Source organism: Adelges cooleyi, unplaced genomic scaffold (assembly GCF_023614345.1).
Source record: "Adelges cooleyi isolate 19-005CV unplaced genomic scaffold, UGA_ACOO_1.1 ACOO_flye_CR_arks_rails_tigmint_CR_PRNA_9, whole genome shotgun sequence".
Lineage (NCBI taxonomy): Eukaryota > Metazoa > Arthropoda > Insecta > Hemiptera > Adelgidae > Adelges > Adelges cooleyi.
This window is the reverse complement of record NW_026096579.1, coordinates 16047012-16071077: the sequence shown is the minus strand read 5'-3', so window position 1 is coordinate 16071077 and position 24066 is coordinate 16047012. Positions and strand designations below refer to the sequence as shown.

General features: G+C 30.1%; 3 protein-coding genes across 7 annotated transcripts in view; 2 read left to right on the top strand and 1 right to left on the bottom strand.

Annotated features, from left to right (window-relative positions):
* The window catches only part of LOC126846447 (protein O-mannosyl-transferase TMTC2-like), a 47089-nt gene extending 42974 nt beyond the window's left edge, over positions 1–4115 (top strand). Inside the window, exons 9-10 of the mRNA XM_050585842.1 lie at positions 1611–1874; positions 3843–4115. Of these exons, the coding sequence (XP_050441799.1) occupies positions 1611–1874; positions 3843–4007 (429 nt within the window). The 3' untranslated portion in view covers positions 4008–4115. The remainder of the gene's footprint in view (positions 1–1610; positions 1875–3842) is intronic.
* Positions 4116–8835: 4720 nt separating this feature from the next.
* LOC126846450 (serine/threonine-protein kinase minibrain) lies at positions 8836–17653 on the bottom strand. 3 transcript variants are annotated; one of them, XM_050585849.1, is made up of 11 exons: positions 16342–17140; positions 15790–16009; positions 13741–13967; positions 13193–13423; positions 12976–13123; positions 12603–12889; positions 12322–12468; positions 11998–12258; positions 11712–11925; positions 11412–11491; positions 9661–9782 (listed from the first exon to the last, which is right to left on the bottom strand). In XM_050585849.1, the coding sequence occupies exons 2-10, from the start codon at positions 15923–15925 to the stop codon at positions 11457–11459; spliced, it is 1686 nt and encodes a 561-aa protein (XP_050441806.1). In that variant the 5' UTR covers positions 15926–16009; positions 16342–17140; the 3' UTR covers positions 9661–9782; positions 11412–11456. The 3 variants fall into 3 exon arrangements, with proteins under 3 accessions (XP_050441805.1, XP_050441804.1, XP_050441806.1); XM_050585848.1 differs by lacking the exons at positions 11412–11491; positions 16342–17140 and adding an exon at positions 17320–17653 and having other exon boundaries at positions 8836–9782; XM_050585847.1 differs by lacking the exon at positions 11412–11491 and having other exon boundaries at positions 8836–9782; positions 16342–17141.
* On the top strand, positions 17520–23573 carry LOC126846451 (G patch domain-containing protein 2-like). 3 transcript variants are annotated; one of them, XM_050585852.1, is made up of 11 exons: positions 17520–18462; positions 20665–20735; positions 20793–20869; positions 20939–21066; positions 21160–21312; positions 21734–21921; positions 21994–22169; positions 22341–22468; positions 22531–22647; positions 22723–22808; positions 22897–23573. In XM_050585852.1, exons 2-11 carry the CDS (start codon positions 20666–20668, stop codon positions 23004–23006), a joined length of 1233 nt encoding a protein of 410 aa, XP_050441809.1. In that variant the 5' UTR covers positions 17520–18462; position 20665; the 3' UTR covers positions 23007–23573. The 3 variants fall into 3 exon arrangements, with proteins under 3 accessions (XP_050441809.1, XP_050441807.1, XP_050441810.1); XM_050585850.1 differs by having other exon boundaries at positions 17523–18462; positions 20660–20735; XM_050585853.1 differs by having other exon boundaries at positions 17668–18462; positions 20660–20735; positions 21160–21285.
* The last annotated feature ends 493 nt before the right edge of the window (positions 23574–24066 follow it).

Below are 24066 nucleotides of genomic sequence, written 5' to 3'. Positions count from 1 at the left end.
TATTCAATCGTTTAACGTTAGACGAGACGGTTCAGTCCGCAATAAGTAATTGTAACGCTATAAATATAGCCTCCCATAGTAGCTGTTGAAAGTCGTGCTTAAAATTCAATATGCATTAATGTTATTATATAGAAGACCTTTCCGCTCAAGAATGTAAATATACAAACAAAACGCCCATGAAATGTCAGTATCGCGTTGGTGGTAATATATTGATGCTAAAATATGCAGCTGTTTAACATAATTGTTTTTTGGTGATGAGTTGTATCTGAAACGCGTTCAAGTGCAAGAAAACATTTTTTTTTCTCTAAAATCAATTCCCTGTAGATGTAGTTTGTTAAACATAAGATTGAGAACAGAAAGAGTTTTTAAAGAAATAATCGATTTAAAAAATTATATATATATTTTTGGGGAAGAGGCTTCACATCGACTAAATTGTATAACATATGTTTTATATATAATATACAGGACAATGATAAATTATATAATCAGTTAATCTTCATGCTAGTTTATACCAGTTTTTTTAGTAAAAACAAATTCGACGAATCTTTTTTAGTTTTTAATTCGATAATATTGATAAAATATAATTAAATAATTTGTAACATGATTTTTATATTCAACTAATGGGATTAAAAGTGTAAAATAGTTCTAAATGTATGCTTTTTAGAGATTTTTGTTTTTACCAAAGTTCCAAAAATAATTAATTTTTAAATTTAAATCAAACAGATGTAGTTTGAAAGCAGATACACAATTTATACAAATTTTCCTATAGATATATTAAGTAGAAATTTTTTTTTTTTAATTCCTTTCTATCGATAGTAGCCTATTTAAAGAAAAAATCACTAAAAATTCAGGTTTCTAGCTCAACTCTTAAGTACTTTCTAATAGTTTTTTTTTTGTATTTGATTAACATTGGACATTTTTATTTTCCATTAAAAAATTTCTAACTGAGAAACTTATCGAATATTTTTAAAACAGATAAAAGATTCTTATGAAGTATGACGCATGAAAATCCTTCTTTTTTATTTCGTGGTAATTTTTTTAGCAAGTTAGTTATCAGTTTAGACTGTAACTTGATAAAAAAAAACATTTTTATCATGAAATATCAGGAGAGCTATTTTGAAGTGTCTTGTCATATTTCAGCTTAAAGTATCTTTTTTTTAATTGTAAACGTTTTCATTCGTTTTTTGAATTTTTTGGTTTTTAAGAAAAAATTTCCGATAGCTTATCAAATGCAAAAAAAAAAATCACGAGTAAGCGTGCTATACTTAAGCTATAAGGATCTGAAATGTTAGGGATTTCTTATTTGAATAGATTGGTGCGGGAGGGGGGGATGTTAAAGTAAAAACAAATATATTAGGCACATTCTAATATACATAATACATATATACATATATATATAATGTAAAAAGATTAACTAATTTCATATAAATCTAAACTGCTACCTGTTGGATTTTATCACTTCGGACAAAATGTATTTAACAATTACACCGTTGCGGCCTACTAAGCCACCCTATATTAAATTATCCCGTCAATCCTGCAGCCATATTATAAAGAGTGAAACATACTTTTTATAAACGATCCAGGAAAATCAAAATGTTATGCTTTTGCAGAGGTCTCGAGTGTCCGAAGCAGAAGAATTGTACAAGAAGGCACATCGGACAGCACCAGACGATGCAACTGTTCGTGTGAGGTATGCCCAGTTCCTTGCGGTCATGGGCAGAACCGAAGAGTCGGTAGAACAATACAAAGCCGCTGCTACCTTAGCACCCGGCGACCACGAAATTGCAGTTAAGACAGCCACGGCCTTACGAATGTCCGGCCGAACGGTTGAATCTGAATTCTACTATAGAAGAACCGTGCAACTGTATCCGGAGGCAAGTAAACTAAATGTTTTCAATCAGTCTTATTAATAGCTGCCCGAAATACGGTTTACATCTGCGGCAATAAAACAATTGTATAATTTAACGCTAATTAGGTAAGCAAAAGTTTTCTAAGGTTAAGACAAATAGAACAACTGCAGTACTATATACCAAATAGTTTTCTATGCCAAAAACGAGCAAGACATGACTTGTAACTTACTATTTGTCTTACTTTGAACAACACCTGATCCTAAGGCGATATAGCTTTTCGTTCGGTACCCGCATGGGAATGAGTGCTTTCTCGAAATCTCAATTTACTTACAACAAACTCAGTGTTTAGCTACGGGCCATCTAAATTATAGAGCTCTAAGAATGAGAATGTACCAAAAAAATAAAATTATAATTTTACATGTGATAAAATTTCAAATTACAGACATGTTCTTTACATTTTTTTATTCTTCTTTAAACAGTAAAAAACCTATAGAGACGCTACTGGACAAATAAGAATTATGCATTTAATATTTAACGCAAAGAAAAAATCATTGGTGAAAAACGGTCAATTTACAAATGCCGTGTCGGTGATTAATGAACTGTGACAATATTCGAAATTATGTGCCGACAATAAATCAACTTTATTTCAGTGAGTTCTTAATTGTATCAGATTTTGGCAGTATAAAACAGATACGTGTATTTAAGTTAAATAAACACTAGTAATTAATTTGTACAATAGTAAAAAGCCAGCACAATGTGGTCGAGGCATAGGTGAGACAAATAATAATAATTGGCACCCGTAGGTCAAGGGTCTACAGGAATTATTATAGTTGAAAGTGACGAAATCATTTACGAATAAACGTTTCAGTGCAAAACTGTGCATAATAAAAAGTATTAAAATATAAAATTACTTCGTTGACAGTAAACTTGTAGGTTGATATATGTATGCTGTTTATTGTCTCAGTCGATTGTATCGATACGATAAACGATATTTACAACCGTTTAAAAGTTCAACTATAAATGCCAGACGGTCAATTAGTTAGTGTGAAGGAATTTTTTTTTTACTCCACGCACAATATTGTGACGGGAAAGAAGCGTTGGCATAATATTATTATTATTATTACTATAGTATCAAGTACACGGTCGTCTGCGGCCAAATGAAATGCCTTAAATGTGCTTAATCAAGATTAATAATATTCTAAAGCCGAAAGAGACGACGGAATAATGATAATGCCAAAGTTTCCTCTTCATACAGTGACAAAATGTGTCCGGGGCATTAGTGGGAAACTACACAGTGGCAATGCGGATTACAAAACAGTGCAATACAAGAAGATATAAAATATTTCAAACGGGCGGTTCGCGAATTATGGCCGTTCAAAGTTTTTGCGCTCGACAAAAGACTGTGTTACCGACCCCAAAATGGTCTCATCCTCTTTGAAAAGACAACTCTCGCCACGAAACTTTGATAAGTAATGAGACACGAAAAACCGGAGAATACCCTCTCATGTAACGTGTGTCCGACTCACAAAACGCCTGTACTGTTGTCAGGGTTCTTTTTTTTATCTTTGTTCGAGTGTTGAAACTAGATTTATAAAAAAAAATACATAATATACAGCGTTATACGTAGAGGCGGGACCGCAGGATTTGTGCTGCGGAGGTGATTTTATTGCACTTAAATACATTAAGCAGTATTTTGTTACCTACTTTCTATAAAGATAAATGACAATATCATGTTGTCCCTTTATTGCCTCCTTATATTACGTGTAAATCCATGGTGATATTCAACCGAAAAAACAAAAGTAATACTTTTCTAACAAGCACCCCTTCTTCCTTCCCTCTTAATCAGCCACTGTACCTACTTTGGATAGAAACGACTATTTACTATAATACACACACTCTGTACTCTTCGCAGTCCAATGTTTCCTGTAGAACAAATATGATTATAATAAATTATTTTTTAATCTGATCCCGTTCATTTGTATTCGTTTGCAGGACGCGGCGAGCCATAGCAATTTGGGTGCCATATTGCATATCAACGAGAAGTTTGAAGAAGCCGAACGTTCTTACAAGTCTGCCTTGCGGTTACAACCGAACGACGCGACGACGCTGGCAAATTTGAGAAAACTCAGAACCGTTCACCGGCACACCGTCAAATGATGATATTTACCAACGTGTGTTTGAATTGTACCTATTCATTTCAAACGCCAACTTTATTAACAATACTGTTACCTGAAAAATACAGCTCAACCCCAATTGACTGTAGTATTTGGACTGTGTTATATTTTTTACATTTTTACACCTAACCAGTGATTCTCCTATATATATATATATAGGTACCTAATTTATAGTTCATGTATATATATATATATGAGATTGCGATCATTTAAAAAAAAAACTATAATAGTAAAATTAACTTTTTTATAAGTAAAAGCTAGCACTGTGGAGTCGGAGAGGTCTCGACAATGTTCAGGAATTATATGTATAACTAAAGCGATATATTCACTTCCATTTATGGACGCTTCGATGCGAAACTGTCGATGGTAAAAAAATTATTCAATATGAATTTTTATTTTTTCATAGGACAATGATCGTGTTAGTCGACTTGCTATGTTTTCCTCATTTTTAAAATTTTTTTTTTAAAAATCAGAACAAATTTTATACTTTATTAATATTGTTAATATTCAGTCTACTTTCCGCGAACAATACAAATATGTACGGTTTTTTTTTTAAATTAAATCTTGCATTTTTAACGATTAAAACGTCGTTGCGCATTTATATAGAAAACAAACATAATATAGTTAACATAATAATAATAACGACTAGAATCGTTAAACGGCTATAAGAGTTTATAATAATAACAATGTGCATTAATTTGGAGGGGGGGACAAGGGAGAGAAGGAGGGTGAAAAAAAAATGAAAAAATATGAAATGATATAAAACGACGACGTGTCTAATGTAATAAACGGTAAATGAAATACATAAAAAAAAAAGAAAAAAAAGAATTGGGGTGAATTCGTATAAAACCACCGGCGTCGGTTGACTCGGGAGTTTATGAATATTTGATAAAAATGTTGATGAATGAGGTTTTGACGAGGGTTCATAATATTATAGCCGGAGGCGGCTACAGCGGGGTTGTATAAACATTTAGCTCTCTCGCCTCTTCTTGTCTGCTCGTCGCCCTTCACCTACTCGCTGTCGAAGTTTAACAACCGAAAAACGGCGACACAAAACACACAAACAATATAATAAAATACGAGAAATGTTTATAAACAACGAGTCGGTGCCCAAGTATATGCGGCCATTTAATATACGAAATACACAACGAATATACCGGAATAATATATAATATGTACAGGGTGATATACATTCAACCAATAAAAAAATAAACATATACGTGTGTATGTGTGTATTAGAGGTCTCCAGACTGCAATAACTTTCAATATTGTTGAAATTTGTCGAATCACATATGTTAAAAAAAAAATGTATGTGTCTATCAATGATTATCTATATAGGGTGATCATTTTTTTGCGAACCACTCAATATCTCGTAGGGTTTAAGAAATGACATTTTTTTGTAGTTTTGCAATGAGGTAAAAACAAAAACAAAAATTGTGGACATTTTAGATCACATTGTATAAAAACATTATGAAAAAAAAAATTTTATTTCTCATTACACCCTATGAGATATTGAGTGGTTCACGATAAAATTATCGCCCTGTATATGAAAATAACATATAATATAATATACCCTATGGTCGTCGACAAAACATAATTATTATTCAGCGTGTACGTTATAGAAGTTGAAAAAAACTAAAATAACAATATATCGTTAAAAAAATATCCGGTCCTTCTCGAGAACAGTACACAATGAATAAAGATTTCGCTTTCGATGGACCACGATTCCAAGATTTCAAAGGTTCAGACGTCGCACTTGTTTGTTTTTGACTTCGGTAAAATGCCCGAGTACAAACATTTCAAAAATGATTTTACTATAACAAATTACATATACCTAAGTCAACAAAATCCCATGTTTTTTTTACTAAATATTATGTATGTCTAGTGTCGATCAATATAATCGAAAAACATTCATACTTCGATGATATTTGTTTATTATACCGACAAACAAAATGTAAGTATTTTGCGTTTTTTTTTAATACATTTTTATTTGTGTTATTGTACAATATTTCTAAAATTGCCAAATATCTACCTATTTCAGTGTTTTCCATAGCGCTATCAACTATTGAAACTTAGTAAGTTATAATATTATATTTAATTAACTTTTCAGATTAAGAATAATTTGCCGAACATTTTGACTGGTCGATAACTAATTTTGGATAATTACTTTAAAGTTATTAGAGTTCAAAATCAATGACGGTAGGTGGAGTGCGGTACAGTAATGCGAGCAGATAAAAATAACACTACACTCCACCCTTGCTAAATTTTGTTCTTAAATAACATTAAAAGTAATTATGCTAAAATGATTCATCGACCAGTCACATTTTTCAGCAGACTACTCTTTTACATACTTAAAAAGTAAATTTAATGTATACGTTACAATTCAAGTTTTAAAAATTAATAGAGCTCTAGAAAAAAATATATGAATATTATCTAATTATTTAAAATCATATTAAGTACCGAAGGTGTCTCCAAAAAGAAAAACTACAAAATTGCAATTATTTTGAGAGAAAATTATCCCCAAATGGATCACCCTGTATACTGGCATTTATTTTTAAAAAAACATGTCACCGGATTTTCAATAGTAGTTTAAAACAAATTTAAGGAATGGTATGAAAATTCTACTCTGCACTACACGAAAGCCTTTTTACTTTTTGTTGATACTATGATTCGCTTCTCAATATTGTGTATACACTTATTAAATTTAAGCTTTATTTTTTTTCCTAACCTAATCACTAATAACTTTAATTCATAAATATTATTTTTTTTTTAATTATCCTTCTGGTAGCACACATTACACATTATTTTTAAGATGTCTTTAGATTTCTTCCACGTCAAATAATATAATATGCTCTAATCTACTAAAAACAAGGGAGTTGTTATATGATTTTTAGTACAGCGGTGCAATTACTCTACAATATATTTTAGGGGGTTATTCATATTTTTAAAATTAAAGTTTCAAATAAAAAAGAAACTAATTCTTATTTTTGGACAATTAGCCCCAAATACCAATTAAAACTGTTTTATATGCTGTACTAAAACATAATTTACAATACATCAACGACAATTTCATCCTGATTTTGAGCCACTTGTAAAAGTCGGGTTATCACTTAGGGTGATAACCCGCACATGAAATGTAAAAAAAACTAAAATTAGTTGAATCCTAGAAGAAACAACTGTTTACGTCAACATACATTTTAAAAACCATAAATAATATTATTAATTAGTATTAGAGTAAAGATAACTTGACTATTTTATGATAAATACACATATTATATTTATTATATTTTGCATTGAATTAATTCTGACAACTGAATAAAAAAAGAGAGCGATAACTTCACATAAATATTGGAAAAATAAATAAATACAAATTTTTCTATTATATTTTTAATATTATTTAATGAACATCACATACATATATCTAATTTATATACACAACAGTCTTTAATTTAAAAAAAAAAAAATTATAATATAAATCAATTAAATGATCTTAGAATATAAACAAAATAATATAAAAGGATATTACACCCTGTACTATCACAATATTTATATCATTCCAATGTTTATTATACATGCCCATAAAAAAGGGCTACCTCAACGTCTATGTCGGAACTTAATTTAACTACCTATTTTACTTAACACAAGGAACCGCATAATTTCTTGTGTAAAACAATACAACATTTTTCCGTTTCCTAATTGCACAATTTTATAATACAAAATGAATAAGTAACAAAAATGTCGAAAGATGTGTTTTTCACATGGCAGTGGCATTGCATAAATAAAATTATCTCTTATGATTTTACAGTGCCTGTGTGTCCTCATATTATTATCATTTGATTGTGTATGAACTAGAGTAAAGAAACACCAGGATAATAGTCCAGGAAGACACAATAATACAATTCTATTCAATTACACCCTCATACACAGGTTTATATATGCATACGTAACATACATGTACCGTATGATCCATTTAATGTAATCACACCGATTACCTTTTGGGAGGTGTTTTTCGAGCTCAACTGACTTATGAAATATAATATTAAATTGGCACAATAATTACGATAAATTTAATAAGAATCATTTGCTTAAAAAAATTGACAAATCACTAACCAATTTTAAATAATAACTACTTTGGATATCGACAATAGTAAAACTGTAGGCAGAATTGTATACCAAATTAAGAATAATGCTCTATAATTTTTTTTTTTTTATACACTTTTTCTGTATTTTTATCAGATCAATTTGTGTAAATCATAAATGATTCCTTTGATAACAAATATAAGGGACAAAACAAGTAGTAAAATATAACAGAATCAAGAACTATTATCCGAGATAACAATTATTGTACAAGAATTGGATCACACAGTACATATGTATAAGTACATGTACATATAGACACACTCACACACAAACTCAAACATATAAATATAAATAAAAAAATATGTTTATTTTTCAAACACCCAAATTAACATGAGCGCTTTTTGGTAATAGTAAAAATATTCAATATATAAAAATGATTGAGATGATTTCGCTTTTAGCACCAAGCCATTTTTATCTAATATGCAAGTAAAAAAAAAAAAAAATCCGAGAAATAATAAGAACTAAATGCCACCAATATAAAATCAATGTTAAAGCACCATTATTTTTTAATTAATATTTTTTTCTCGTAAAAACACAATTCATAGTTATCTTGTTCATGTTAACATTGTGTTATTTCCTATTTTAGAAAATAACAAAAAATAAATTTAAAAATAATATATAGTTTTTTTTTATAATAATTTGTATAAGTAAATTTTATTTGGTGACATTTTTACTAGTTAGAAAATATTTAGTTATTTCAAATGACTCGTATTTTCTTTTATATAAAAATATAGAGGTAAAAATATAAAAGTACAGAAAATTTATTTTAGTTACAAAATCAATCAATGTGTGAACATTTAAAATATTGTCGATAATTTGATCTAAAAATATGCTTTTTCTAATAAACACTATACGAGATAACTTTGATAGATATGCAAATACACAAAGATAAAAATGGCAAAGTGTAGTAATTTCACAAACAATACTATTATATAGTAGTCTCCTTCCTTATTATACGTCTGATATATTTTCATCATCATTTAATTAAACACATGTTTATACCATTTCATTAAAACCATTTATTTAGTTGCTTCGTCAGTTAAATTAAAATTTGTTAATACAGAAAACAATACAAAATGGAAACTAACAAACACTATCACCTGTAGTTAAAAATTATTCATTTTCTTCCACAATAGAAAAATCACAGTTTAAATTGATTTCCACATACACAAAAAAAATGATTACCCCACCTAAATTATATTTCTATTTGTTCAAGTTATGTTTATTGCTACCGGGCTCTGACCTATACATACCCCTATCATGTCATCTTGTTCTTGCTTCGTTCGATTTGCATGAGACAACGGAGGAACCCGAGCAACGGGTTGTTGCACTGGTGGCGGATGACTGTGTAATGAATGCAGTGAGCGAGGAGGTTGCGTCTGTATCGGCTGATATGGGTGATGCTGAGGATGTAGGAACGGCAAGGAGGTAGGCCGACAATGTATCAGAGAACTGACAGCAGACGCCGGATTCATTGGTGGGTAAACAGTCCCATGGTGAGGCGGTAGATGCCTGGCTGTTGGTATCGCTTGGTAACCGTGATACATAGAGACAATTGGTGGAGGATCACATTCCATTGTTGATCGACCTCGACTATGGTCGGATCGTAATCTTATGGCTAATTGAAAAAAAAAAAATCATTAACTATTAATGAGCAGAAAAATAAGCAACTTTTTACCAACTATTTATATACAATCTCATACTTAAAAACATATTTAATAGTATTGCGAAACTGAATACTAACAGCAACAACTAAGCAACATTAATAGAGAAGGTAGAGAAGGTGATTATTCAACTACTCGTTTTGGAATATAACTTTTTTTAAAAATATTATAAAAATAGCAACACTGAATAAAGAATAAATTAAAACTTATACATTGTGTCATGTTGCAAATAAATTGAGATACAATGTGTTTTATGTTATAGCTATATAAATTATGCCTTTTGTTCAATATTGCAATTTAAAATTGAATCGAAAAAGTATTGTTGCATAAGCCTATATTATTTATAACATAAAAATCTATTATTTGTAAAATAGGTAAAAATTACAAAACTTTACATAAATAAATAAAATTAAAAAAAAAACAAACATGATTCGACAACTACTGAAAAATTAAGAAATTATGTGTTTGTTTAGGAATAAGGACAGAATGCTTCAGTTTTTATTAGAGGTCAAAATTATGTTTTTTTTTTAACTAAAAAATAATGTAAAATTTTAGTAAATTATGTTAGTTTATAATACTTTTATTTTTTTTTTTTTTTGGTAAATATAAAAACATCAATGGTAAGGAGTTATAATGATACAATGATACTTCACTAAATTGTGAAGTATGTTTCTATAATCCAATTATAAAAATACATTTGATTCCTCAAAAATATCTATCAGTGGAAATATGGCAATCATGATAATAATTAGTTAGTTAAAACTTAAAAGGCTGCCAAGTGAAGTAACCCAGAAAACATTGTTGTAATTGTTTACAAATCAAAATTAAAACACTATAATATTATAATTAAAAAAATTGTGAGGGTTATGAATTGGTCAACTGATGTAGTTATTTATACACAAATTACCTTAGTTAAAAATGCCAAACAGTTTGCTAGTTGGCTATCAGCCAATCAATATGAAGAAATTTAAAGGGTTTTCAAAATGTTATTTGTAATAAGATTGATTGTATTATACTATGAATTTAAATAGCTTGTATTTTATATGTTTATTAGAAGTACTGTTGCAAAATATATCTTTTTTTATTCAAAGCTAAAACATAGATTGGAACAGATTAATATTTGGGTTGCTATTTCAATAATGTTTAATAATCAGATAATAGTTGAAATAAAAGTAAATTATCAAATTATAAAGAACAATTTATAAAAATTATTTTTTTTAGGGAAATAGTACTTATAAATCAAGTTAAATTAAAAAAAAAAACAATTATCTTTAAAAAAACTATTATAATTTTCGAAAGGACTAGAATTTAACTTTAACTTATTTTAATACAGGTATAATTACGATAGATATAAGACAATAATCGTTACAATCAAACCACAATACTGTGCAAACAAACAAAAACTAAAATGCAGAAGAGTGATGTAATTAAGTTAATGAGTCAGATAATCAAATTTTGAAGCAACAATGATTATCGGAAGGCTTATTTATAGGTAATATTAAATAAAATGGAACATCAAAACTAACTATAGCTTAATAAAATAAAAATAAAAACACACATCACAAAAGTAAGAATTCACTTACACTTCTTTGAAAGCTAATTTGTTGGACCCAAGTTCATAGTTTTAGTCATCGTGCATAGAAATTTGTAGAAAATGTGTTTCCTTCAAGACACGCAACAAATAAAATAAAAAAAAGAAACTTAGAATAAATAAAACAAATTAGTCGCAATAAAAACACATTTCACTGGTTCGATAATAACCATTACAAATTTAAATGATTCAAATTTTAATTATACACTTGTAAAATATTGACTTAAAAATGAAGCATTTAAAGTTAAACCCTTTTTTTTAATTAAGAATTAAATAATCATAAAATGCTTACCGGCCGACTGTAAATTTGATTCCGATTGGCCATTATTATTTGGTAAACTATTGAATGGCGGACTAGCCCCTAAACTATGAAGTCCCGCTTGAGCGATACAACTTGCTGTATTCGTACCTTCTTCAGATGTCCGTTTAAAGAAATTATGTTGTAAAGCATAATATGGTGTGATACGAGTTTTTGGATCATAATCTAGCATTCGTACTATAAGATCCTTAATAACAAAAATAATAATACATAAGCAATGATATTAAGAATTTAAGCATTTTTCACAAAATTCACTAACTTTAAATTTAAGATAATCGGATACTGAATGTCCGGGTTCGCCCAGTCGTCTAGCGTAAGGACCTCCGGTTTCTACACCCAGAATATCGTGTAATCTACGGCCTCCAGGATTCCTATACTTTTTTGCATCTTTAGGTTTTTTTAATGTATAAGTGTCACTGCCAGGTATTTTGTCAAAATATTTATGTGCTTTTTGTGCTTGGTCAAGAATGTGTTTAGGCGGCATACCCAAAACTTCAATTATTTTATTCATTTGATCAACCTACAAACAAAAATAGTGTTTATAGTTCAATAATTGTATTTATTAAAATGGGTTCAAACTTACCTCATTGGTGCCACTAAACAAAGGTTCTCCGGTATGCATTTCTACTAATATACAACCTAAACTCCACATATCAATTGCTAAGTCATAGGGAATACCGAGTAGCACTTCTGGTGACCGGTAAAAACGTGATTGAATATATTGGTAAATCTAAACAAAAACAACAATCTTAGTTAAGATTCTCAAAAAATCTAACTGTTGTACTAATAAAAACAATACAAATATAATGTATAAATATAATTTTTAATGAAATTAAGTAATTTATTTTAATATAGTTCACTTACTCGTTGGCCAAGTTGGCAAGACGAACCAAAATCTACAATTTTAATAGCCGATCGTTTTGGATTGCACAATAATATATTTTCTGGTTTCAGATCACAGTGTATGATGGACAGGTCCGGTGTGGACAGGAACAACAGAGCCGTGCAAAGTTGAGCAGCAAATTTGCGAGTTAAATTTAATGAAACACCTTTGAAGTTAGTATTCCTGATAAGGTCATATAAATTATATGATAACAACTCAAACACTAGACATAAATGATTACGCCACATAAAATGTCGTTTGAGTTTAACTGCAAAAAAAGAAATGTTTAAAAATTATAACTACAGTATTAAAATTATAACATAATTTTATAGAATAACATATTTTGAAACACACCAATATAATATTTGTTGTCAACATCAGCTCTATTCATCATTTCTAATAGTCTAACTTCAATTTGAGCTTGATTTAGGAATGGTTTTTTGTTCTTTATTATTTTAATTGCTACATAACAATCTTCTTCTTCATCACGAGCCTTGACAACCTAAAAAGAAGATCAACATATTATTATAAAATAACTGTATTATGAGGTGAAATGAAAGAAGTAACTCACTTGTCCAAATGATCCTTTTCCTAAAAGTGACATAATTTCATAACGATCTAAGAACTTTTCTCCACTTCTTATTATATAGTCATGATTATCGTCATCATGACCATCATTGTATACTCGTCTTTCTTTTTTATTAGCCGCAGGGCCTTCGACTGGAGCACCGTTGTTTTGTGATTGACTACTCAATCCAACAGCACCACCTCCAGCTCGTTTCTTTTTTTTGGCATAATAAACCTAAAAAATAATTAAATTTAAATATACAACAAATAACATTTAAACACTGATAAAAAAATTTTTTTTAAAAAAACTGATAACCCAATAAAATAATACTATAAGTAATTGTATGTTTAACAAAAACTTTGAAAAACCTATTCCTTAAACATTAAATGAAACTAAAATGTATAACATATATATAAATTTGTGTGTATAATGTAAGAAATTCAGTTTTGTTGCTTTTAATTTTTAATTATTTTAGGCTACAGCTCAGAAGACAACAGGGAAGTCAAAGAAATATGTTCAAAAGTTAGTCTAATAAATAAATATTCTTATACCTCATTAATAAACTTGTAAGTCTTGATTAAGTCAACTGAAAGTTTTCTTAATGGAGCCGTAGAAGGATCTCGGAAATGAGGCGGTATCCTGGCTTGCATTGCATGGATATCAGCTTGAATTGGTCCAACACCGCCAACCATTGGCAACTGATCTTCAGCCACAATTCTGCCGTATAAGGGGCCACCGCCAAATCCAAAATTACTATCTTGTGACCCTTGCCCATGATCTGTAAGAACAAAAATGTTGATGTTAGCTCAAATTTGTATAATATTGTCCTTCTAAAGAATACTATTTAGGTGTTTTTAGCAGAGTACCTTTACAATTCATATTTAAATTTTTACATTTCTTAGTCATTTTATATTATTATTCCTAGGTAATTTATAGAATGTTAAAAGAAAAATAGTTAATGTATGATATATTATTATAACTCTTTAAAACTGGAGTTTTAAGGCTTTTTTTACACAGCTCTGATATAATACACCAGTTTCCTTATATTAAAATAAAAATTGAATAAATACAAATTGATTTTCTGTTATAACATTTACTTAGTTATTACAGCCGTTGGTACCTACATTTATTTTTAAAAGAATAAAAATGCAGAACGATAATTAGAATCTATGTTCCTTTGAGTTGAAATTGGAATTCAGACGTGTAGAATGATTAACGTGTCTATTAATAGTCTCTACACAACATAGTGAAACTATTTTTAGTGTGTCATCTAATACCCGACCATATGCCTGCTAAAGAACTAATTAAACATACAACCTTCAATTAGATCTACATTTAAACTAAAGGAAAATATATTTAAATGAAAAAGATAATAGATAAAAAAATGAAAAATTGACCTTTGAATTCTTAATTACAGTAATTTTTTTTTTGTTACAATGGAATAATACCTATTATTGTGCAATCTATCTCATTCACATGTCTTTTTATTGGCCCACTCGTATGCATATTATGTGAATAGAAGTTTTAAATTAAGAAACATACAGAATGTCTTATACTGACAGATTACTCTTGCCCTTTTCATTACATTCTACATTTGTTTTTTTTACAAACATCACATAATATCATGCATTAACAGTATGTCAAGGTAAATTAGGCTGATTGAGGTATATATGAAATACTTATAAAATAAAAAATGTTCTTTAAGTGCTCAAGTTACTAGTTTATCACCTGACTATTAGTTATAGCCTAACCTGAGCTTTAAATTGTGTAGTAGTGTATAATATATGTATATATAATATTGTGTAGTAATATTTCTTTAAAAATTAAAATCATCCATAAACAACATAAAATAGTGTTTGAAGTGAGCCTTAATCTTATTATATCACATACAGTTTTATTTATCTCAAATATGATTTCATTATTACAATTATTTTCAAATAAAACTACTGAAAATGAACAATACTACATTAGAAAGACATTATACCCCCATATATTATATAAGACATCATACTTTATACCCATAAAGTTCAGTAAAGACAGACAATTGCAAAATCTTAGTTTAAAGATTAAACTGTAATGTATAATTTTTAGTATAGTAATTTGGTCTCTTTTGAAATACTATATTGTAAAAATGTTATAAAAGTCTACTACCTATGACAATTAGCAATTAGCTCTTGCCAATTCTATACATTGAATGCGTGATAAAATGAAAATCTAATTTAAATATATAAGGTTAAAAAAAGTTACCATTTTAAAGTTATGGGTTAGATATAGTTTAATGTATATGTTAACTGATTATACATTTTTTTTAAAGTTTTACTAGGTATTTAATTACTTAATTCTTGCTAGTAAGTAAATGACTAAATTGTCTTTTCATATAGTATCTCTAAATGTATCAAATGATTAAAATCATTACAAAATAATTACATTTTATTAAAATTTGTAATTTTTCTTGACTACCTCGTATACAATTAATCAGAAACAAAGGAAGCTGAGACAGATGTTGTTTTCTTTAAAAAAATTAAAGTATTTAAAGCTACTCTTAAGTTTATGGTGACCATAATATATAAGATTATATTTACTCAAGTGTATATACTCACTTTTGCTTTTCTGTTTTTCAACCATCATAAATTGTTCATGCTTGTGCCAACTATCAGCTTGTTTTGCTCCGCTACTACTGTCCATGTCTTGACGAAATGCTGCCAGTGATGTGTTGCTGGCATTCAAGAGCACCATTGAATTGGCCACATCGTTTTGCAATAGCTGGTTTTCCAGGGTTCACTTACAGGGTATTGTGTCGTCTGTCTTGAATTTGCAGAACTTTAGGGACAAAAAAACAAAGATAGGAAATTATAAAATATACATAGATACCTATTATTGTAAATTAATGATTTGGTGGTTGGTAAAAAAAAAAATGTGTGTTCAAAAGCGAGACTTAAAACCACTACGCACATTGTTATCAATCACGGTCACCACTTTTAGAGTATGACCCAATAATATCTCCCACTATTAATAATTATCAGCGTTATTATTATTATTCTACTATGCACGACACACACGAAGGGTCAAAGCTCAACAACAATAACAAAACGGCACGGGCCTAGGGATTGAACGTGAATGCTGTTTAGCGTACAATGGGAATGGATACTCACAAAACTGGTCCCGTCGGGTCGGCGTTGGTGTATGAAGAAAATCCCGGTGCAGGACGGACGACGCGACTGAGCTTTTGGAAGTTATAACGGCAAAGTCGTCATAAGAAAAATATTATGTCCTTTTTAGGCAGTATACCAATAAGGTTCGTCACCAGTTCCGGTGGCGGCACCACATCGCGTACAGTTACCAGTTACCACCGGCGCGGCCAATAATTACTGAACGACTTTGCGCGCAAACAGATCACAGATTACCGCCAACGGCTATGACAATAATAGTTAACACTGAACAATGAACGATTGCCGACCAAGAGTTGATACCGCTTGGCGCTTACACCGACGATGATAGACGACGACGACACTATCGATCACTGCAAGGAGTAACAACTAAGAACCTGGGTGCAGAAGTGGTCCCGTATCACGCGACTTGTATCAAAACGACGCACGCACAGAAATAAAGCAACACGGTCGGATGCGGATAACACGCACTAACTTATCGAACGGACCGCCAGGCGTGGCGTTTTGTTGTTATTTTTAATTAGACCCGTATGTACACGTGTATCCACCATCGGCTACAGCCTACTTGTATACATACGTAAATAAATACTAGCAATTACATGTATACATATATGTTTTTTTTTTGTATTTATATGTGTTATTATTTATTTTAAAGACTCTTCTTATCGCGTTCGGGGCGACGCGGCAGTGTAGTGGGATAATTATGATGGGCCACCGGGGGCGCGGTGAAGGGAGACGCTTCACGTAACAGGCCCGCCGATTGGCTGCGCGCCTCGCTGTCGTCGTCGAACGACGGGCTCGGGCCAATGGAAACGACTGATGCATTGGCCGCCGCCGTCGTCTGCGGCGTCTGCCGGGGCCCCGGACGCGTCATTGAACCGTACGGTCCCGGCAAACCGCAACCATACGGCCAACCGAGACGCCATCTACCGTAGTCAGCCGAGGTCAGCTGTTCGCACTTACCAGTTTCGTCAGCTGCTCATCTTACCGCCCGTCGAATGGCTTGCAGTTGAAGTCACGATCTTATAATCAGGTCTGGCACAGAAGAGATGAAAGCAAAAGGGTCACATTTAAATGTAAACAAATAAGTGACGGACTATTTAGTATTATAATATTATCTGTACACAACAAATAATAATTAATTTATAGGTAAAACATTATAGTAGGTGTAGCTTAAGAAGATGGCCGCCGCGTTTTTGTTTGATAAGTATCTTCCCCGTGTTAATTTTTATCAGTGTCCGGAACCTGGGTCTGATAACTCCTTACACAGAAAAGCGTAGTCGTTTTTTTCCAATATAGCTGCCACAGACGTGCATTGATCAGCTGACATAGTTCTAGAGATTTTCGTGTGTAAAACATCATTCCTGTGGCCGCCATACTGGAAAAAAAAGACTACTTTTTTCTGTGAAGGCAGTGGACTAGAACTGGCTATAATATCGTTGTTGCAGTCTATGCAACCATTTTTTTTCCACTTAAAACATGAAAGTGAATAGCGACGTTAGGGATTCAAATTGAAGCGACAATGGTGCACCGACAATGTCGCCATTTCAAAAATAAAAATAAATTTTCTGAATAGAATAAGGCCATACTGCTATCTAACGGAGAACGTTATACTAAAGAGACGCATTTATATATTGTATGCATGACAAAATGGAAAATTTACATTTATTGTCATGAAAATATGTACCTACGTTAGTTCAACGAAGGGTGATCGAACTTGGGTTAGTACTTGGCTTCAATCAGCTGCAAGGCTTTGATAAGAAACATTGATATTCCACTCCAAAGACTAGGTAGCAGCTGCAGCTGTTACCGTTGCCATTTTTCGTGGTGGCTGTGCCGACACCAACAAAGATAACAATAAAAGTAGCCAATTAAAACATATAGGTATTCTATAGGTACAACTTTCTTTGTGAGTGATGAATGTTATTGTTGTTGCTTTCCATAGTATTATCATTTATCAAATAACATAGATCGCCGTCAACATGACTGCTACAAACAAAAATTTGGTTACCGATGTTACAGTTCTAGTGGAATAAGGTCGGCACAGATTCAAAGAACCAGAAGAAGCGGGATGACCACGACCGTTTGGCGTTATGTCTTTTAAAGGTAATAACCATGTTGATATTTTACATTCGAAGTACCTATGACATTGGTTTCATCGCTATACTAATGTGTACCTACGCAATCAACCTACTACCATTTGTTTTGTCACAGTTATGTATATTGCTGTACGTTTCAAAATGTGTTTGTAAAATACTATTTTAGAAAGTTGAGCCACAGTTATTTAAATATATTACATAGGTATATAATCCAATTTTGAATTACACTTCAATATAAGAGAATAATTCTGTGGTAGGATGACATATGCTGACATGTTCCTTTTCCCACTTTTGGGGAAATGCAATTAAAATTGTTCATCAAATTTAATTCTTAACTATTAGAATAATACATACCTGTATAATTAACCCAAAATTTATAAAAACTAACATAACAGTCTGTCGTGACTGCTGAAGATGACAACATTGTTGCCGAAATACGACGTATTCGCGGAGAGTACATAATTTTTATGGTTAAGGGTTTTTTTTATTATTTTATTTATAACAACAGCTTCAACCATCCAGCCAAACAATTGGTCTACTACTAAAACCAGATGTTTTTTAAACTATTAAGTATGTAATAAAAAAAGTAATCTGTATTAAATTGCATTTTACTAATTTTGTATTCGTGCTAGGTATTGTTTATTATTGCTTAAATAATGCTTTTTTTTTATTTTACTTTTTTCATTCTTAATAAATAATATGGATAGTAACCAAATTATAGCAAATCTTGGAAATATATTGATGATAATTATGACTTTTTTGTATAAAATTTGGCTTTTTCTGTTCCCCGAATTAGTAAATTTGATTTAAATAGATAAAAGTGTATTTTTTAATAAATTTAAAAAATGAATTGTTAATTGGGCAAATGAGTTTTTAGTAAATAATATTATGAAATAACTTAATTATTATTAATATTTTAATATCTATAATAATATTTTATTATAAATAATTATTTATAATCAATGATTTTACCTAACATGCATTTAATAATTATGATATTTCCAGCTATTCCCTAAAACCTACTTTATTATTATTCAATTCTGAGTTCAAATTTTAGTAAAAAGTCATAAACATTTTTTATCATTCCATCAAATTTAATAATTATTAGGATTAAAACTAATTTAAAAGTACTTTGTACTTGTTACTTGTACTAGTTTGTTACAAGGTTTATGAGGCAAAGTATTTATGTGCCATTTATACAATGTCCATTAAATACTTTCATAAATTTCTAGATTTAAAAAAAAAAAGAATTATTTTGAAGACAATGAACCTAATTAATTAATAATACAATTTTGAGATTTTGTTAAAATTCTGATAAAACTAAAATGAAGTAAAAAAATTTAATTGTACAAAATCTAAAAAATTATATATTTTGATAAGGGAATTTACATAGCATGAAATATCAAATGGAAATGACAGGCGCCAATTTAAAAAAAAAGTTGTATATTCAATAAGTTTTATAGAATACAAGCTGTCCCAACCCGGCGTTGCCCGTATTTTAGAATAGACACACAATCAGCTGATCACTGTACCCCTGTGGTATGAAAAACCATAGATGTTTATTGATAACTATTGATACTATTAATAATTATAAAAAAAATGTTTGGGGTGGACCACCTTATCACTTAGGGGTATGAAAAATAGTTTATGTCCTATTCTCAGACCTACTGAATATACACACAAAATTTTATAAGAATCGGTCAAGCCGTTTCGGAGGAGTTTTGTTACAAACACTGTGACACGAGAATTTTATATATATATATATATAGATAATGCACTTTTAATTAATCACCACTGTGAGTTTATGCATCACAGACAAATTGCTTTCAACTAATATGGTTAAAAAACATGTGGTAGATTAACTAACAACAATTTCAAAAGATAGTATTTGTTGTATATTATTTAAAAAAATATCTGATCTGATTAGTTGCCTTAAGTCATATACTCAATTTTACAGGATGAGAGCACAAGATTTATGTTAGTGGGTATATCTTGTTAGTTGTTCTTTAAAAGAAAGTCTTTATCTTACTTAATTTGAATCAGATATGCTGATGGTCAAATATTCCAAATACTTTATTATTAAGTTGATCTGGTTGATTTCCATTTAATTCTTTCAATTCCTTGTGATAAAGTGTGAAAAATTACATTTGTTTTCTATAAATAATTTATTTAAAATTAATCCTATTTTGTTTGTTTTTTTTTAGTATAGAATGGATAAAGTAAACAAATTCATTCGACCAATAGGATTTAGAAGGCGTACTAGGTCAGCCAGTAGTATTGGTAAGGGTAATGATTGGTAACAATTGTTCATGATCTAATTCAATTTTAATATTGTAGCATACCCAGGTAGCAAAGTGCAAAGTGATGACTCAAGTAGTAATTCTAAAGACGTAGGCGTTTCAAGTTTATACCATGTAAGTTTTGTTTAATATTTTATGGAAAGTAAAGTAAGTTTAATGGATTTTAAATTGTATTTTTTTTAGAGCGATTCAGACGATATAAGTGGTGCTCCTCAACCAGTTCCATTTGCTTTAATTTCCAAACATATAATGAATCTAGAATCAGATTCTGTTAATGAAAACTTTACTCCTGGTCGACCATTTACAAGGAGGTAAAATTGATTATTATATCTCAATTTGTAATACTTTATGTAAAAAATACTAGTTTCTTATTAATTTAAAAATAATTATTTATATTTATATAGGAAGCGAAAGTTCAAAAAAATGATAGTCGATCCTGACATCAAGTTCAGTTCTCGAATAGCTAGTGGCTGTGCACACAGCAGTATTGAAAAAAAAAGATTAACACGTCATTCTGTCAGTATGCCTAGGTATATGGAAACATCAAAACTACTTAAGTACTTAACTTGTTAATAATTTTAGTAAAATTTTAATTTTAAGTCCTCAATAATAATAAAATATATTTGTGCCTGAAGTAAAAATGATATACATTCAACCAATAAATATATATAGATGTGTGTGTGTATGTATATTAGAGCTCTCCAATAACTTTTAATATTGTTGAAATATGCTTAATCACATATTATGTTTAAAAAAAAAAAATTTATCAATGATTTTATATAATGTAAATATGATAGTGATGTAGAACGATTGCCACTACGTTAATTAATTTTGTTCATACCACACACAATCTCTGCTTACTTGAGAGAGAATTCTATATAAATGTGTATTTTTCTTTATATTTAATATTTATACTAAACTTACAGCTAACCGTTTCTAATTGTATAAATGATACCATGTTATATGTTGTATGTCTAGAAATTGTGGGTCATTAATTCTGGCCATGGGTAAAAGAAAACGTAGTAATCGCGAAACTCTTACTATTAATAGTCTTCAAGGCACTTCCAGTGCTAAGGCGATGGAAATCGACATTGCAAGTAGTTCGAGTAGTTTGAGTTCATCTGAAAGCGAAGCTGGGATATTCACTAACGATGAAGGCCAGGAAGGTAATAAAATGTTAAAATAATTCTACCTTTTGCATTTAAGATATTAACAAATTACTGATTATATAATAATAGGTGACGACGAACAGAGCGATTGGGTTGGTAATTCTTGTGGCGCTGGAGGTATAACTGATGACGATAACGAACCTTTAAAAATTGATTGTCAAAAACTATTATCTATTAGTCTCCAAAATAGTATTACCAATGAAGGAGGACGAGGACCAGGACGAATTCCATTATGGGCTAGAAAAGTATGTATAGTGGTTTTTTTGTTTCTATTAGAATTATTACTGATATTTTAATTAGTAGCTATGTAGCTGTGTCCCAACAAGTGCTGGAATACAACAAATAAAAGTGCCTTTATAGCTTATATAATTGTTTAATTTTTATGATTGTATGTATAATAAATTATTTGTACATAGGCTGGTGATAGGGAAATTCGTGGTGGATTAAGAAGAGTACGTTCTGTAAAACCCAGTTTTTCTGTTTTAACGTCTGCTAATGAAAAAGTATCTCGATTTTTACGAGATCCCGCTCAGTCTGAACTAAGGTTGTAAATTGCTTTATTTTCTACATTTTAACCATTAATTTACCATCTTCTCATACTCTTAGATTACACCCAATGCCAAAAAATGAACAAGACCAACTGTCACACTTAGCAGAAATGTACTCGCTTCACATGCAACTGAATGATTCTCCAAAAAAAGGAGTCACTCTGACCAAAACTGAGTAAGGCAGCTCCAGTAAATTTTTATTAAATCATACATGTTAACTCTGATTTGCCATGTTGTGTCCTTTTTACAGTAATACAATTCAGATGGATTTAGAAACTTCTTTTTCCCGACTTAACCCTTCTAAGGACCACAAAAGAAAAAAATCAGCTTCCTCGGGTAAGATATTTTATTATCAACTATTCATAATCATTATCGAATAATTTTAGCACAATATTAATAATTAAATTCAATTTATATTTTTCAGAGTTGACTCTAGGTTTACAAGCATTGCACAACCAGGCATGGCAACCAATTGTTCCATTAGATAAACCATGTACATCAACCCAGGCTGACGACTCAAGTCAAAATAACTAACAATGTGATATCTAACAATCTTAAAGGCTGGAATTAGAAAATTTAGCTTTCAGCCTCTTGATGACTAGATGTTATTGGCGACACGTAATTGGCCACATATACGTGGCATACCTAATTGTTTACGATTACAGATAACTACAACAATTTTCTATTATATTCAAATTACCAATTTATTAAGTCATTACTTTTAAGCAAATTCAACTTATTTTGTATACAATATGATACAGGCAAATGCCCTAATTTTTTTTTATTTTATAATTTTCTTCAAAATTATGTTTTTATAGAACTTTTGACTTGCCCATTCTCATTCACAAGCTTACAAATTACAATGTATAATAGCCAATAGGCTTTACCTGTTGTACTATTCCTAATACCTTGGCCTATGCTAGTCTAGTTTTTAATATTAAAATATATGGTTAAGAAAAGGCTATATTTTAATATTTTTTGTATATATATTTATAACATAACTTTTATGTATCTTTAAGTTCTCGTATTTAGGATTCCACTTTATTGTTGTACTGCTTTACACATTATTATTATCCATTATATATTTATTTTTTAACTACCTATTAACATATTTTAAATTATTTGCCATTGATTGCTACTCAATTTTCCTAATATGCTTAACTCTGAGGGGCGCTGGTTAGTAGCAAACCTGTTTTGTTATGGCCCTTTAGGGATGGGGGTTAAAGTACTTTTACATTTTTTTTTTATAAAGTGGTGATTATTAAATATAATTCAACACATCATTATAGAGAATTATGGTTACTTATTATTTTAGTTTCACGCTTGTATAGTTGTATTTTATGTTTTTTTTAATCCAATAATTTTCTAATTATATTATTTATAGTATACCACTCAAGGGTTTTTTTTTTGGTCATGTTCCTCGCCCTTCAGAGTTAAAAATAAATTTCTTAAGTATAGCTCTATGCAAGCAATGTTTCATAGAATCTTAAATTAACTAAAGTTATGAAGTCCATTTATTAGCACAATTATGATGAAACTAATTGGTGGGTGATTTTTCTACAAATGTCAAGTATGTACATTGTACACTTGACAG

What these genes read in the sequence shown, in the direction of transcription:
- LOC126846451 (XM_050585852.1), top strand. Translation starts at nt 20,666, where the DNA reads ATGGATAAAGTAAACAAATTCATTCGACCAATAGGATTTAGAAGGCGT. An exon ending in TAACGATGAAGGCCAGGAAG is followed by an intron (nt 21,922 to 21,993) that starts GTAATAAAATGT and finishes ATATAATAATAG; the next exon opens with GTGACGACGAACAGAGCGAT. An exon ending in AAAAAAATCAGCTTCCTCGG is followed by an intron (nt 22,809 to 22,896) that starts GTAAGATATTTT and finishes TATATTTTTCAG; the next exon opens with AGTTGACTCTAGGTTTACAA.
- LOC126846450 (XM_050585848.1), bottom strand. Translation starts at nt 15,925, where the DNA reads ATGGTGCTCTTGAATGCCAGCAACACATCACTGGCAGCATTTCGTCAA. An exon ending in TGAAAAACAGAAAAGCAAAA is followed by an intron (nt 13,968 to 15,789) that starts GTGAGTATATAC and finishes TTGTTCTTACAG; the next exon opens with ATCATGGGCAAGGGTCACAA. An exon ending in TGTTTAGTGGCACCAATGAG is followed by an intron (nt 12,259 to 12,321) that starts GTAAGTTTGAAC and finishes TTTTGTTTGTAG; the next exon opens with GTTGATCAAATGAATAAAAT.